At 50.2% G+C, this 16,202-nt stretch overlaps 1 protein-coding gene across 1 annotated transcript in view; it reads left to right on the top strand.

Annotated features, from left to right (window-relative positions):
• The window catches only part of LOC134339725 (pecanex-like protein 3), a 116,775-nt gene that overhangs the window by 44,158 nt on the left and 56,415 nt on the right, over positions 1-16,202 (top strand). The window contains exons 11-17 of the mRNA XM_063036449.1: positions 1,586-1,746; positions 4,650-4,803; positions 6,566-6,598; positions 9,860-10,031; positions 11,180-11,290; positions 12,484-12,575; positions 13,492-13,601. Of these exons, the coding sequence (XP_062892519.1) occupies positions 1,586-1,746; positions 4,650-4,803; positions 6,566-6,598; positions 9,860-10,031; positions 11,180-11,290; positions 12,484-12,575; positions 13,492-13,601 (833 nt within the window). The remainder of the gene's footprint in view (positions 1-1,585; positions 1,747-4,649; positions 4,804-6,565; positions 6,599-9,859; positions 10,032-11,179; positions 11,291-12,483; positions 12,576-13,491; positions 13,602-16,202) is intronic.

Here is a 16,202-nt window from a genome sequence, read left to right as displayed (position 1 = left end):
CCATTGCACCCAGGACACCCCGCGTGTTTGTATAAGACCATAGAAGCAATAACGGGCCACTCGACCCATCGCGTCTTCTCCACTATTTGGTAATGGTTGAATTATTATCCCTCTCAACCCCTTTCCTTCCCTGTGCCTTTAACCCCCAGTTAAGGCGAGAACAGTTCAAGGTGATTTGCCAGATCGCTCTTTCTGTGTGTTCTCAGGCAGCTGAGGGCAAAGTCCGACTCAGGTTTGACATCACTGGCGACTGTCGTGAAATACATTGATTTGTAGCACCGGTACAGCACAATATGATTATGCTGTAATACATAGTCCTCTTTTATTGTCATTTAGTAATGCATGCATTAAGAAATAATACATTATTTCCTCCGGTGTGATATCACAAAACATAGGACAGACCAAGACTGAAAAATCTAACAAACCCACATAATTATAACCTATAGTTACAACAGTGCACAATACCATAACTTGATGAAGAAGTCCGTGAGCACAGTAAAGTTCAAAGTCTCTCAAATGTCCCACATCTCACGCAGACGGGAGAAGGAAGAAAAACTCTCCCTGCCATGCCGACCACAATCAGACTGAGTCATCGGAAAACTTCGAGCTCTGATCAGCTCTCCGACACCGAGTACTGAGCGCCATCTCTGTCCGAACGATTCGACCTCCTTCTCGGTCGCCAAAAGCAGGCAAGGCCGGAGATTTTGAGGCCTACCCTCCGAAAGATTTCCGACCACACAGTAACGACAGCAGCGAACGGGCGTTTCAGAAATTTCTCCAGATGTTCCTCTGTGCTTTCACATCCATTCTCCATCAAATCAGAATTGTCCACGGCCCCGATTTAACAGATACAATATCATTTTTCACCAGAGAGCTGCGCACATGTGGCGCGCCGCCATCTTCTCCTCCCGTAAAAAACGGGAGAAGAAGATGTAAAAAATGCTATAAATTACAGTAAGAAAGATGCAGTCAGACACCACTCTGTTAATGGAGGTACATAATAAAATGGCCACTGAGTGTATCTTGGTGCTGCAGCCCAGTCACTTCAAGGTTTGGCGTGTTGTGCATTCCGAGATGGTCTTCTGCACACCACTATTGTAACACGTGGTCATTTGAGTTACTGCCGCCTTCCTGTCAGTTTGAATCAATCTGGCCATTCTCCTCTGACCCGTCTCATTAACAAGGCGTTTTCACCCACTGAACTGCCACTCGTGAGGTGTTTTTATTACAATTCTCAGTAAACTCTTGAGATTATTGTGCATTCAAAAAAAAAAATTCCAAGGGTAACAGCAGTTTCTGAGATACTCAAACCACCCTGTCTGGCACCAACAATCATTCTACGGTCAAAGTCACTTAGATCCCTATTCTGATGTTTGGTCTGAACAACAACTGAACCCCCTGACCATGACTGCATGCTTTTATGCAATGAGTTGCTGCCACATGATCGGCTGAGTAGACATTTAATAAGCAGATATACCTGCTGAGTGACTCGTGTTCATGGTTTGGTTCACTGTCCGTTCGGAAGCCTAATGGCAAATCAAGACCCCAATCAAATAACGGTTGCTTTTCTTTTTAACGTTCCCAGTTAGATTTTCTGGACCAGGAATCGCTGCACGAGTCCCAGGAGAACACGCTGATGATCGAGGAGAAGACCAGGAACAAGCAGTATTACAAGTTCTGGCTGCTGCCCTGGAAATGGACGCGGATTCGCTACGATCGATTGGCTTTGCTGGCCTTGCTGGACAGGTTAGACGGGTTGGGTCCCAGTAGCACCCCGCAACGTTCCCCCCACCACCTCCACTGCCGTGCCTCGCAGAATCAGAATTAGGTTTATGATCACTCCTGGGGTCGGACACAGCGTGAAGCTCCCTCTACCCATCACACACTCCTGGGGTCAGACACAGAGTGAAGCTCCCTCCACACTGTCCCATCACACACTCTCGGGGTCAGACACAGAGTGAAGCTCCCTCCACACCGTTCCATTACACACTCCCAGGGTCAGAAACAGAGTGAAGCTCCCTCCACACCGTCCCATCACACACTCCCGGGGTCAGACACAGAGTGAAGCTCCCTCTACACCGTCCCATCACACACTCCCGGGGTCAGACACAGAGTGAAACTCCCTCCACACTGTCCCATCACATACTCCCAGAGTCAGACACAGAGTGAAACTCCCATCTCACATTCCTGGGGTCAGACACAGTGAAGACATCAAGGGGCAATGCCTGAGAAAGGCTGCGTCCATCATTAAGGACCCCCATCACCCAGGACATGCCCTCTTCTCATTGCTACCATCAGGTAGGAGGTACAGAAGCCCGAAGACAGAAATCAATGATTCAGAAAGAGCCTCTTCCCCTCTGCCAGACGATTCCTAAATGGACATTGAACCCATGAACACGACTTCACTTTGTTTTTCAATTATTTATGTTTTTGCACTTTTTTATATTTACTGTAATTGAGATATTTATTTTATTTCCACCTCCCTCTTTTTTTTGCTTTCTATATTATCATGTATTGCATTGCACTGCTGCCACAAAGTTAACAAATTTCACGACACATGCTGGTGACGTTAAACCTGATTTTGAGCGGCCGAAGGCCAGGAATTCCCAGAAGCTGGTGAAGATGTTCCCCTTTCCCAGGGAAACGTTGTGAATATTTTTGAAATGCTTCCCGCGTCTACCTGGTTACATCCTTGTGCCGACAGAGCTCGGTCTTGTGTTAGGAGTCCGATGTACCGACAACACAGAGTGACCCCAGCCTCAATGTTGGCAACGTTGTCCCAGGAGAGGATGCCGACGCGGATTTGATTGCCCTGCCGGCAGATGTTTTAGGGGCAACTTTGGTGGCGCCTGTCCAGTGCTCCGAGGAGTCTGCTGCCGGTCGTTATTGCCTCAAACGTGTCGAGAAGGGCAGGGCTGCTGCTATCCAACTGTCCATGGGTCAGTATGGATTATCTGGGCTGAAGGGCCTCTTTCTGTGCTGTGCATCTCTGACTCTTATTAGCTGTCCACTGATGCTGCCTGGCCTGTTTCCAGCATTTTTCCATCGTTTTTGTCGGAGCTACATTTAGGCCAGACTGAGCGAAAATGGGGGACTTCCTTCCCGAAAGAACATCTGAGGAACTTGATCAACGTGGCTAGCACAACTATTTTCTTAATTCCAGGTCTACTTTCAGCTCCCCAGCTGCTTTTCCAATGCTTCAACCCTCTTTGCTCCCCGTCTCTATCATTTCTCATCCATTCTCCTCCCCCCGACCCTCTGCCCGCACATAACACACACAATGTGCCGGAGGAACTCAGCAGGTCAGGCAGCAATTGCGGAGAGGAATTAACAGTCAATGTTTCAGACCGAGATCCTTCATCAAGGCATGGAGTTGACAGTTTGTCTCTCTCCATAGATAGAAACTTAGAAAACAGGTGCAGGAGTAGGCCATTCGGCCCTTCGAGCCTGCATCGCCATTCAGTATGATCATGGCTGATCATCCAACTCAGAACCCTGTACCTGCCTTCTCTCCATACCCCCTGATCCCTTTAGCCACAAGGGCCATATCTAACTCCCTCTTAAATATAGCCAATGAACTGGCCTCAACTGTTTCCTGTGGCAGAGAATTCCACAGATTCACCACTCTCTGTGTGAAGAAGTTTTTCCTCATCTCGGTCCCCTAAAAGGCTTCCCCTTTATCCTCAAACTGTGACCCCTCGTTCTGGACTTCCCCAACATCGGGAACAATCTTCCTGCATCTAGCCTGCCCAATCCCTTTAGGATTTTATACGTTTCAATAAGATCCCCCCCTCAATCTTCTAAATTCCAGAGAGAATAAGCCTAGCCGATCCAGTCTTTCATCATATGAAAGTCCTGCCATCCCATGAATCAATCTGGTGAACCTTCTTTGTACTCCCTCTATGGCAAGGATGTCTTTCCTCAGATTAGGGGACCAAAACTGCACACAATACTCCAGGTGTGGTCTCACCAAGGCCTTGTACAACTGCAGTAGTGCCTCCCTGCTCCTGTACTCGAATCCTCTCGCTATGAACGCCAGCATACCATTCGCCTTTTTCACTGCCTGCTGTACCTGCATGCCCACTTTCAATGACTGACCTGCTGAGTTCCTCCAGCATTTTGTTCAAAGTTGAAAGTGTATTTATTATCGAAGTATGTATACATTGTACAACCTTAAGACAGGCAGCCAGGAAACAAAGAAACTCAAAGCGACCCATTTTTTAAAAACAAAAAAGACATTTAAACAGCCAATGTGCAGAAAGAAAAGTGACTATAAATGCAAGCGAATAGCGTTGTGAACTGAAGTCCACAGACCCTCCGTTCAACGCAGAGTCGAGAAGAGATCTGAACCAGCCCATCCCTCGCCTCGGGCCCCAACACCCTGACCTTTTCGATCTGGCCTGGTCCCTAAATTGTGCAAAGATTGGGTTCAGTTGCTTCGATACACTCCGAGGCCTGGTCCCCGCCACCTTGATTTGGCCTGTACCCGGCCTTTCCGATTCGGCCTGGCGATTAAACCATCCAAACGTCGGGTACAGTTACTTCAGCACCTTCTGTATTTTACTCCTAATTTCCAGCATCCGCGGAATCTCTTGTGTCCCTGGCACGACGTGTTCATTCACTCTCCTCGTTCTGTGTGTTCCTCGCAGAAACCGGCAGGCCTTTGAGAACGTGGTGGCTGTCGGCCTGGCGGCGCTGGTCGCTTTCCTGGGCTTCATGCTGCTTCTCGAAGGCTTCTTCCGGGACATCTGGGTGTTCCAGTTCTGCCTGGTCATCGCCAGCTGCCAGTACTCGCTGCTCAAGGTAACGTCTGCGCCCGAGATTCACTCCGGAGTCGGATTCCGGCCCTCCTTGCCCCTGCTCAAGACCGTGCGCTGCCCCCTTTTGTAACTCGGCAATCCCCGTTTAGAAATTAGTTCCAGTTTGATTGTCACTCAACCACACACGTGTATACAGCTGAATGAAGCATCATTCTTCTGAGGCCAGAGGGCAAGCATACAGTCTCGCACAGCACACATTAAGACCATAAGATATAGGAGCAGAATTAGGCTGTTTCATCATGGCTGATCCATTTTCCTCTCAACCCCAATCTCCTGCCTTCTCCCCACACCCCTTCATGCACTGACCATTCAAGAATCTATCTGCCTTTAATATACCCAATGACTTGGCCCCCACAGCTGCCTGTGGCAACATATTCCATAGATACACCACTCTCTAGCTAAAGATCATCTCCGTTCTAAATAGACGTCTCTCTGTTCTGAGGCTGTGCCCTCTGGTCTTAGACTCCCCCACCATAGGAAACATCCTCTCCAAATCCACTCTGTCGTAGCCTTTCAACATTCGATAGATTTCAATGAGATCCCCCACCCCTCACTCTTCTGAATTCCAGTTAGTTCAGACCTGAGGCCATTAATTAGATATCGTATGGTAACCCTTTCAGTCCCAGAATCATTCTCGTGAACCTCCTCTGAAGCCTCTCCAATGTCAGCACATCCTTTCTTAAGATAAGGGGCCCAAAACTGCTCACCAGTGCCTTATAAAGCCTCAACATTACATCCCTTGCTTTTATATTCTAGTTCTCTCGACGTGAATGCTAACATCGCATTTTCCCTCCTCACCACAGGGTCAACTTTAGTGAATCCTCCACGAGGACTCCCAAATCCTTTGCACCTCGGAGTTTTTGAATTTTCTCTCCATATAGAAAATAGTCTGTGCTTCTATTTCTTCTAACGAAGTGCGTAACTATACACTCCCCGACACTGTATTCCACTTCCCACTTCTTTTCCCACTCTCCTAATCTGTAACGCACAGTGCTGGAGGAGCTCAGCAGGCATGGAAAAGAGCGAACAGTCGATGTTTCTGTACTGTTTTCCCAGACGCGCCTGGCCTGCTGAGATCCTCCAGCATTTTGTGTGTGTTGCTCGGATTTCCAGCCTCTGCAGATATTGCTTGCTCCTAGTCTGCAAGTCCTTTTATCAGCCTCCTTGCTTCCTCAACGCTACCTGCCCCTCCACGCAAACTTGGCCACAAATCCATTGGTTTCATCATCCAAATCATTGAGATATAAACGTAAAGAGAAGCGGTCCCAACACCGACCCTTGCGGAACACCACTAGTCACCGGTACCCAATCAGAAAAGGCTCCTTTCATTCCCACTCTTTGCCACCTGCCAATCAGCCACTGCTCTCTCCGTGCTAGCATCTTCCCGCCTGCTTCCTCGTTGTGGAGTGGTGCACAAGCTTCGGGAAACCTGCGCCTGCCCTTCCGAACCCTCCGTCCCGCTCGGAGTACTGGGCCTTTCATTGTAACTCTCCCTGGATGCTTCATTCTAATTCTGCCGTACGTCTGACGGATGATAACCGTGGAGCATTTTGGAGCCCGCAGGCGACTGGTACTTTATCTCTGCCAGTCCTTTTGCTTACGCCCAGATTTAGATATCGCTGTCTTGTATATAGAATAAATTAATTGCACCCCCTCCTAACGGCCATCACACGGGAGAGGAAGGTGATGGGTTATTGGCCGTCGGGAGCCTCTGGTACTGATAGTGCTGTGTATTTATTTTGCAGAGTGTTCAGCCTGATGCTGCGTCCCCTATGCACGTGAGTTCTCGCCTGCGCACGATATAATGCGTCCGGTCCGCAGCCTTGCGGTCAATGAAGCGACCCCCTTCTGTGCAAGCACTTCAGCAACCTAGCTGCCGCGCTGCGCAGAGCGAGGCCGTGCGCTCACTCGTGGGATACTGACTGGGCACCGGTGGGGGGAGTTAATATTGGTTCTGGTGCCTGTGTCTCACTGGAGAAGGAACACGTGGTATCCACGGGTACACTGGAGGGTCTTTCTGGGTCTGGTGACCGCCACGGGGGCTCAAGTGTTCTGAATAGCGATGACCGTGTTGGGTCTCTGTTACACTGGGGAGGTCTTTTTGGGACTGGTGACCGCCACGGGGGCTCGAGTGTTCTGGATAGCGAATGACTGTGTTGGGTCTCTGTTACAATGGGGAGGTCTCTTTGGGACTGGTGACTGCCACGGGGGCTCGAGTGTCCTGGATAGTGATGACTGTGTTGGGTCTCTGTTAATTTTTTTTGATCCTTAGCATTCTTTGTGGAGTCAGGAATCACGAACAGTCCCAACTCTAGCGATCGTTTATTTCAGAGTACAAACAAATTAAAGAGCTAAGAAACGATGCTAAGAGGTTAATGAATGGCAAAGAATGCTATAAGATGGCACCACTGGAAAAATCCATCACTTTTATAGATAAGATGAGGAAATTCCTTAGACAGAAATAAAGTAGTTAACAGGCTACGTATTTAAAACAATTACATCATGTGGGTCATGTGCTAATAATTAGCCAATGAAAAATGAGAAAGGTGATAAACTGTTAGTTTAGCTGCTATACCACTTTCTGCCCATGGGTGTGAGAAATATATGAGTTTGTTTAAAAAGGACAACTCTTCTATAAAGTATTAAGCTAAAACATGATTTCCAGCAACTGTGATACGGAATGCAAATAGTGTGAATTGTAGAATACTGTAGTATTTTAATAAAGTATGCTGAAATCACCGAATAAACCTCCTGTGGCAAAAGAAAAAAATAATATATTTTGCCTTGTTCATAGACCTCCGTTCTTTCAGTGGCCAAGGGAGCTTTCCGGTGCTGGATCCAAAGGATTGTTGCCTTTGTGTTCCAAAGATTCTTCGGAAGTCGAGCACGAGGCATAAAGCTTGTTGCTTATTTGTTGTTTTATTAAGTATTACAAGAACAGAAATCAAACCAGAAAGAGGAGCTGAGAGAACCAAGATAAGGAAGTCCTGGTGGTCTTGTACTCAGACTAGAGATGAGCAAAATCTCCAGTGGTGACAAATAACCCATGAAATAGCCAGATTCAAGAAGCGTGACACCTGATACAGAAGGTTCTGGAAAAAATAGAAGCAACTGTTCTGTAATTACTGGAAAAATCACTGATCGGTTGCATTATGTAGGTGGTTTTATTAAAATGCAAGCATAGACCACGAGACATGGGAGCAGAATTAGGCCACTGAGGCTCCTCCGCCATTCCACCATGGCTGATTTATTATCTCTCTCAACCCTATTAGAACATAGAACACTACAGCACATTACAGGAACTTCGACCCACCATGTTGTGCTGACCTTTCAATCCACTTCTTCTGCCGTTACCAGTCAAGAACTTGTCAACCTATGTTCTAAGTATGCCAAAAGACCTGGCCTCCACAGCCGTCTGTGGCAATGAATTCCACAGATTTGCCACCCTCTGGCTAAAGAAATTTCTCCTCATCTCTGTTCTAAAGGGACGTCCTATTATTCTGAGGCTGTGCCCTCTGTTGCTAGACTCCCCCACCATAGGAGACACCATTTCCACTCTTGGTGAATATTGAATCCTTTCGATATTCATAAGGTTTCAATGAGAGCACCTCTTCATTTTCTTAAATTCCAGCAAGTATAAGAACTGAGTCATCTAAGACCCCTCATACATTAACCCTCTCATAGCTGGGATCATTTTCGTGACCTTCTCCAATGCCAGTGCATCCTTTCTTGTATAAGGGGCCCAACACTGCTCACAATACTCCAAGTGTAGGCATTATAAAGCCTCAGCGTTGCATCCGTGCTCTTGTGCACTAGTTCTCTCAAAATGAATGCTAACATTGCATTTGCCTCCCTTACCACAGAATCAGTCTGCAAGTTAACCTTTTAGGGAATCCCGCACGAGGACTCCCAAGTCCCTCTGCACCTCTGATTTCAGAATTTGCTTCCCATTTACAAAATAGTCCACGCCTTTATTCCTTCTACCAGAACGTATGACCATACTCTTTCCTGCACTGCATTCCGTCTGCCACTTAGTTGTCCGTCCTCGTAATATGTCCAAGCCCTATGTAGGGAAGTTAAACTACACAAAAAGTAATACTGCAACTCAATCCAGTGCAACCCCGTTCCCCTCCGAGGGACCTGGCACCTGGGTCAGTGCCATACTCACTCATTGCTGTACTGAACTGCAGTTGTACAAGGCCTTGGCGAGACCACACCTGGAGTATTGTGTGCAGTTTGGGTCCCCTAATCTGAGGAAAGACATCCTTGCCATAGAGGGAGTACAAAGAAGGTTCACCAGATTGATTCCTGGGATGGCAGGACTTTCATATGATGAAAGACTGGATCGACTAGGCTTATGCTCTCTGGAATTTAGAAGATTGAGGGGGGATCTGATTGAAACGTATAAAATCCTAAAGGGATTGGACAGGCTAGATGCGGGAAGATTGTTCCCAATGTTGGGGAAGTCCAGAACGAGGGGTCGCAGTTTGAGGATAAAGGGGAAGCCTTTTAGGACCGAGATGAGGAAAAACTTCTTCACACAGAGAGTGGTGAATCTGTGGAATTCTCTGCCACAGGAAACAGCTGAGGCCAGTTCATTGGCTATATTTAAGAGGGAGTTAGATATGGCCCTTGTGGCTAAAGGGATCAGGGGGTATGGAGAGAAGGCAGGAACAGGGTTCTGAGTTGGATGATCAGCCATGATCATTCTGAATGGCGGTGCAGGCTCGAAGGGCTGAATGGCCTACTCCTGCACCTATTTTCTATGTTTCTATGAAGAACGTCAGAGGGCCCGGTCCCTGGAGTGGAATGAGCCTTCAGGGTCTTGGGGGATCTTCCGTGTCCTTGTGGTCACCAGTCCCCAGTCCCACCGGCTGTGTGATGTAGGCATCGTTCCTGGGTCGATCTGGCTGAGGGGTTGGGGGTGGGGGTGGAAGGACAGGTGGGCTGGGACAAACCGAGGCAGGGTTTGTCCGGGTTGTCTTGTGAGCGGTGGCCGGTATGATCTTGCATGACGCATCTGTCCTCCACCCCCCCAGGGACACAACTGGATCATCGCGTACAGCCGCCCGGTCTACTTCTGCCTGTGCTGTATGCTGATCTGGCTTTTTGACCTTGCCAGCCAGAGCAACCACCTCCACCCCATCAGCCTCTACGGGATCACTCTCTTCTCGGCCCAGTCCTTCGCTTGCGCCAGGGACGTGGTGGTCGGTGAGTTAGCGCCTCGGGGCAGGCAACGTTATAGTCAGAACTTTACCATGTCCGCATGGCCCTCTGCTGTGTGCCAGTATTTTCCCTCCCACCCCTCTCTATCTCCCTCTTCACTGTACCTCCTCCCCCAGATTCCTTTCTCTCTTGTACTCACCTACGGTGACACGGTGGTTAGTGTAACGCCAGTGATACGGGTTCAATTACTGCCACTCTGTGAGGAGTTTGTACGTTCTCTCAGCGACCGCGTGGGTTTCCTCCGGGTGCTCCGGTTTCCTCCCGCAGTCCAAAGACGCACGGGTCAGGGTTAGCAGGTCGGCGCTGGAAGCGTGGCGGCACCTGCGGCCTGCCACTCCCCCCCCCCCGGCGCAGTCTTCGGGCTGCATCGGTGACTGACGCAAGCAACACATTTCACTGCGCCACACGAGATGCTGGAGGAACTCAGCAGGCCAGGCAGCACCTGCGGAGGGGAATAAACAGCTGATGTTTCGCAAGGAGACCCTACCAGTCCTCATGAGGGGTCTCGGCCTGAAATATCAACTGTTTATCCCCCTCCATAGATGCTGCCTGACCTGCTGGGTTCCTACAGCACTTTGTGCGTGTGTTGCACTGGATTTCCAGCATCTGCAGACCCTTTTGTGTTTATGTTTCAATGTATCTGGACTCTTCAACTCACCTGCTCCAGTGGGAATCATTACCACTTCTTCCCTACTCTCAGATGTTCGAGTCATAGAAAGGTGCAGTGCAAAAACAGGCCCTTCGGCCCATCTAGCCCATGCCAAAACCTCTTAAATTGCCTCGTCCCATCAACCTGCACCGGACAATGTCCATGTCCCTATCCAAACTTGTCTTCAACGTTGAAACCGAGCCCGCGTGCACCACTTGTGACGGCAGCTCGTTCCGCACTCTCACCACCCTCTTGAGTGAAGAAGCTTCCCCTCGTGTTCCCCTGAAGCTTTTCACCCTTCACCCCTTAACCCGTGACCTCTGGATCTTGTGTCTTTCCCCAGACGCTGACCGACCCGCTGGGTGCTTGCAGGCTTCCAGTACCCGCAGATTTCTGTTTGCTTTGCCTTCCGGGTGTGAGCTCTCTGTGGTAGTTTTAACCGTGCGCCCGCTGGTGGTTAAGATCCCTGTTGTTTCCCTTGCAGTCTTCACGCTGTGCTTCCCAGTCATTTTCCTCGTCGGCCTCATGCCCCAAGCCAACACCTTCTTCATGTACCTGCTGGAGCAGCTGGACATGCACGCCTTCGGGGGCACCGGTAGGTCGAGACGCCCGCCGGTCGGAATCATACGCACCCGGGAGATTTAATGTCCTTTGATGTTGGTTCTGCCCCTCTTCCCGCCTGACGCAAAACCTCCGCAAGGAAGCAAGCAAGGAGAAGCATTGTACAATAAGTTGGTCCGCACCACTGGGGAGCCCACTTGACCCCTAAGGCGACAAGACATAGGAGTAGAATTCGTGAATTCAGCCCATTGAGTCTGCTCCACCATTCTACCATTTGACCAGCTAACTAGTTCGGCTATTTGGCGCATCGAGACAACGCCGCCGTTCCATCATAGCCGATTTATTATCTCACTCAACCCCATTCTCCTGTCTTCTCCCCGTAACCTTTGGTGCCCTGATTAATCAAGAAACCTATCGCCCTCTGCCTCACATATACCCAGTGACCGGACTGCACGGCCGTCTGTGGCGATGAATGCTACAGGTTCGCCACCCTCCCCATTTCCGTTCCAAATGGACGTCCCTCTACTCTGAGGCTTCACCCTCCCATCGTGGCTGATTCATTATCCCTCTCCTGTCTTCCTCTTGTAACATTTGATGACCTTACTAATCAAGAACCTGTCAGCCTTTGGTTTAAATCTACCCAATGACTTGGCCTCCACGCTGTCTGTGGCAATGATTCCCACGGATTCACCGCCCTCTGGCTAAAGAAATTCCTCCTCATCTTGGTTTGGAAGGGACGTCCCTCTGTTCCGAGGCTGCGTCCTCTGGTCCTGGACTCGCCCACTGTAGGAAACATCTCCTCCACATCCACTCTTATCTCGGCCTTTCAGTAAACAATAAGTTTCAAGGAGACCTCCTCCCCTATTCTTCTAAGCTGCGGGGAGTACAGGCCAGGGCCATCAAGTGCTTGGCACACATTAACCCTTTCATTTCCGTGAACCTTCTCTCCACCCTGTCCAACACCCACCACTGTAACAGCTCCACTCCATCTGCCAGCTGCCCTGTCAGCTCTGTTACCCGTTGTGACTCTGGGGGCCCCTACCCGCCTGAGGAGAGTTGCTCCATTCTTGGAGTTGTTCCCTAGAGAGAGAGAGAGACAGATGGTCCATTCCCCCAGTGAGACGGAGGTCCACTCTACCCCAGGGGCTGGCGGGTTGGATACAGAGGCCGATGGGTTTGAGGACTCTTTCCCGCAGCGGTGCTGACTGTGTCCCATCCTCTTCACAGCCACAACCAGCCCGGTGTCAGCCCTCTACAGCTTTGTGCGCAGTGTCGTGCTGGCTGCTCTTCTGTACGGATTCTGCTTTGGTGCTGTGAAGGTAGGGGAGGGGGCAGTGGGGTTTGGGGGAGGGGGGAGGCTGAAGGAGTGACTGAGAAGATAGTGGAGGGAAGGAGAGTGAATGGATGTGCTGTGTTGAGAGGGAACACGGAGTGGGATTTGTTGGGTCGCTGTCTTTGGCGTTGATTGGGACGGGTGAACAGGTGGAGGCCACCTTTCATCATTGTGATTTCTCTTCCCCCTCCTCTCGGCACTCTGTCTATCCTCTTCCTCCCTCCCTCTCCGTTTCTACACTCTTTCCCTCTTATCCCCCCTTGTCTTATCTCCCTTTTCCTTCCCCGTCTATCTCCCCTTCCTTCCCCGTCTCTCTCCCCTTCCTTCCCCGCCTCTCCCCCTTCCTTCCCCGCCTCTCCCCCTTCCTTCCCCGCCTCTCCCCCTTCCTTCCCCGCCTCTCCCCCTTTCCTTCCCCGCCTCTCCCCCTTTCCTTCCCCGCCTCTCCCCCTTTCCTTCCCCGCCTCTCCCCCTTTCCTTCCCCGCCTCTCCCCCTTCCTTCTCCCCCTTCCTTCTCGCAAATTCCTTCTCCCCCACCCTCTCCCTTCTTCTATCCCATCTCTCTCCCTCTTGCTCCCTTGTCTCCTCTTCCATTTCCTACCCCATATCCCTTTCCCCCATTTCATCCCCCTTTTCTAACCCATCTCTCTCTCCCTCTTGCACCCTTTGTCCCCTCTTCATTTTTCTATCCCATTTCTCCCCTCGTCTTCCCGTCTCCCCTGCCTTTTTCTACCCCACTCCCCTTCTTGCACCTTTTCTCTACCCTCGTGCTCTTCCCTTGTTCCCTCTCCCTTTTTCTACCCCATCTTTTTCCCTCGTTCCTCCCTCTCCATATCCTGCCCTCTGTCCTCCTACTTCCTCTCCTCTTTTCTACCCCCTGCCCCGTTGCCTCTCTCCGTACACAGATTCCATGGGAGCCCCAGCATGTGCCTGTTCTGTTCTCAGTGTTCTGTGGTCTTCTAGTCGCCCTGTCGTACCACCTCAGCCGACAGAGCAGCGACCCCACCACCCTCTGGTAAGTAGCTGTTGGGGCTGCGCTCATTGGATGGTTGGGGGGAGTCTTTCCTTGGAATAGCCACAATGGGATTGGGTTTACAGATTGGAAATGTAAGATTTTCAGAAATGCAGGGACCCTATTAAGGATTAGCTTCACTGTGAACATTCAATGGCCACTTTTTAATTTTTAGGTACTTCCTGTACCTAATGAAGTGGTCACTGCGTGCATGTTTGTGGTCTGCTGCTGTTAGCCTGTCCGCTTCAAAGCTCGATGCGCTGTCCATTCAGAGATGCTCTTCCGCACACCGCTGTTGTGATGTGTGGTTATCTGAGTTACTGTCGCCTTCCTGTCAGCCTGAACCAGTCTGGCCATTCTCCTCTGACCTCTCTCATTAACATGTTGTCTTCACCCACAGAACTGCTCACCAGATTTCCCCCCCCCACACCATTCTGTGTAAACTCTAGATCAGGGGCTCCCAATTGGGGTCCAGGGACCCCTTGCTGAGTGGTATTGGTCCATGGCGTAAAAAAAAAGGTCGGGAACCCCTGCTGTTGTGTGTAAGAATCCCAGTTCTGAGATACTCAGATCACCCTGTTGGCACCAACAATCATTCCACGGTCAAAGTCACGTGGATCACATTTCCTCCCCCATTCTGATGTGTGGCCTGAGCCTCATAACTGAACCTCTTGACCGTGACTGCGTACTTCTACGCGGTGAGTTGCTGCCACGTGACTGCCTGATTAGATGTTGGCATTAACGAGCAGGCCCTCAGTTGACTGGGTTCGGCCATGGACGTTGTGCCTGCACAAGACAGGGCAGTGCGGTATGGAGAGCAAGCTTTTGCCTGTGCAGCAGCCTCCCACCCCCCCGCCAACGTCCTTTCGCTGGCCCTGTCCTGCATAACCGGAGGTGCCAGCCTTGGGGTGAACCATGGCACTGGTCGCAGGATGGCAATAACAAGACAGGCCAAGCCTTTGGGTACATTTAAAGCGGAGGTTGACAGACATTTGGGTAGTAAGGGCATCAAAGGCTACGGGGGAAGGCAGCAGAATGGGGCTGAGAGGGAGAGATGGAATGGCGGAGCGGACTCAATGGGACGAAAGGGTTAATTCTGGTCATATTGGACCACCCTTGTCTGAAGGAGCAGGCAGGCGCCTGAAGGCCGCATTCGGTACAACGTCACAAGCCATGCACAACCGTTGACTTGCTATTGAAATAAAGTACCCGCTCTCCTAGGTGGACGTGAAAGTTCTCATCAGGGAAGTTGAGTGCAACTTATACCATCCTTAAGGTTGTTATAGCCGGTGGTGATAATGGGGACAAGCTCCCACTACCTATTAAATGCTCCCAAACAGCCTCTTAAAAACCAAGCCCAGCTCCCGGCCTTCACGTGTGGCTTAGCTACTAAGCCTGGCGGAACAGTTTCTACTGACAGGGGAAGGGGCAAAGGCGGGTTAAAACCAGTTGCTTCAGGCAGATGGAGCTCGTCCGCTGTGGTTGGCAGCTCATCTCGGAGAAGGAAAGCTCTGAACTCAAACCCCTGCCGACTTGTGGCTATAGCCACTCGCGGGGAAGGGTTCGGGAGTGAACCCTGAGGGAAAAATCCGGAGCTGGAGTCCCTAAGGCAGTCCTATGTTGAGTTCAATGCTGACTGGCAATTCCTGCGACGCTGCTGGTACCAAACTGTATCGGTCACTGCCGTTCCTTTGGGTTCACCAGATGCGTGGAGAGGGGGAGCTTGCTACACGGGCAACAGTTTGCTCTCCATATCGTACCGCCCTGGCTCGTGTATCTAGACAGCTAGGACACAACATCCACGGTCGACCCTGACTGGCGGAGGCCTCACTATTCCTTCATCAAAGCCTTGAAAAGCCATCTGATTGTGACCATGAAACTGGTACTCTGTGTTCAAACACCAGAAATATTTTGAGTGTGCAGAGCACAGAGGTACATTGAGGTTGTGAAAGTTTCTGCATAAAATCAGACTGTCCGGCACCACCTTTAGGAAGTTACTGCACCAGTGCGATTTCCTCATATAAAAGCAGAGTGCAGTAGAAGAGGGGGATCTGGGGATTCAGACCCATAATTCCTTGGAAGTGGCGTCACTGGTAGATAGGGCCGTAAAGAGAAGTTCCAGCACGTTGGCTTCCCAAATTGAATATTGTGCAGGAGCTGGGATGTTGACGTTGGTGAGGCCTAATTTGGAGTATTGTGTGCAGTTCTGGTCACTACATACAGGAAAGATATCAATGGATTGAAAGAGTACAGAGAAAATTTACAAGAATGTTTGACAGGACTTGAGGACCCAAGTTGAAGGAAAAGGTTAGGATTTGATTCCCTGGAGCGTAGGAGAACAAGGGAAGATTTGGTAGAGGGGTACAAAATAATGAGGGTTATAGACAGGATAACCCTCTGCGTTGGCGCATGGCCAAGTGGTTAAAGCATCGGTCCAGTGATCTGAAGGTCGTGAGTTCGAGCCTTGGCTGAGGCAGCGTGTTGTGTCCCTGAGCAAGGCCCTTAACCACACATTGCTCTGCGACGACACCGGTGCTGAGCTGCAGGGTGCGTAGAGAGGGGAGACTTGCAGCATGGGCAACTGCCGGTCTTCCATACAACCTT

The sequence above is a fragment of the Mobula hypostoma genome, chromosome 30 (assembly GCF_963921235.1).
Source record: "Mobula hypostoma chromosome 30, sMobHyp1.1, whole genome shotgun sequence".
Classification (NCBI taxonomy): domain Eukaryota; kingdom Metazoa; phylum Chordata; class Chondrichthyes; order Myliobatiformes; family Myliobatidae; genus Mobula; species Mobula hypostoma.
The sequence above is the reverse complement of the archived record's forward strand: the minus strand, read 5'-3'. Positions and strand labels throughout refer to the sequence as shown.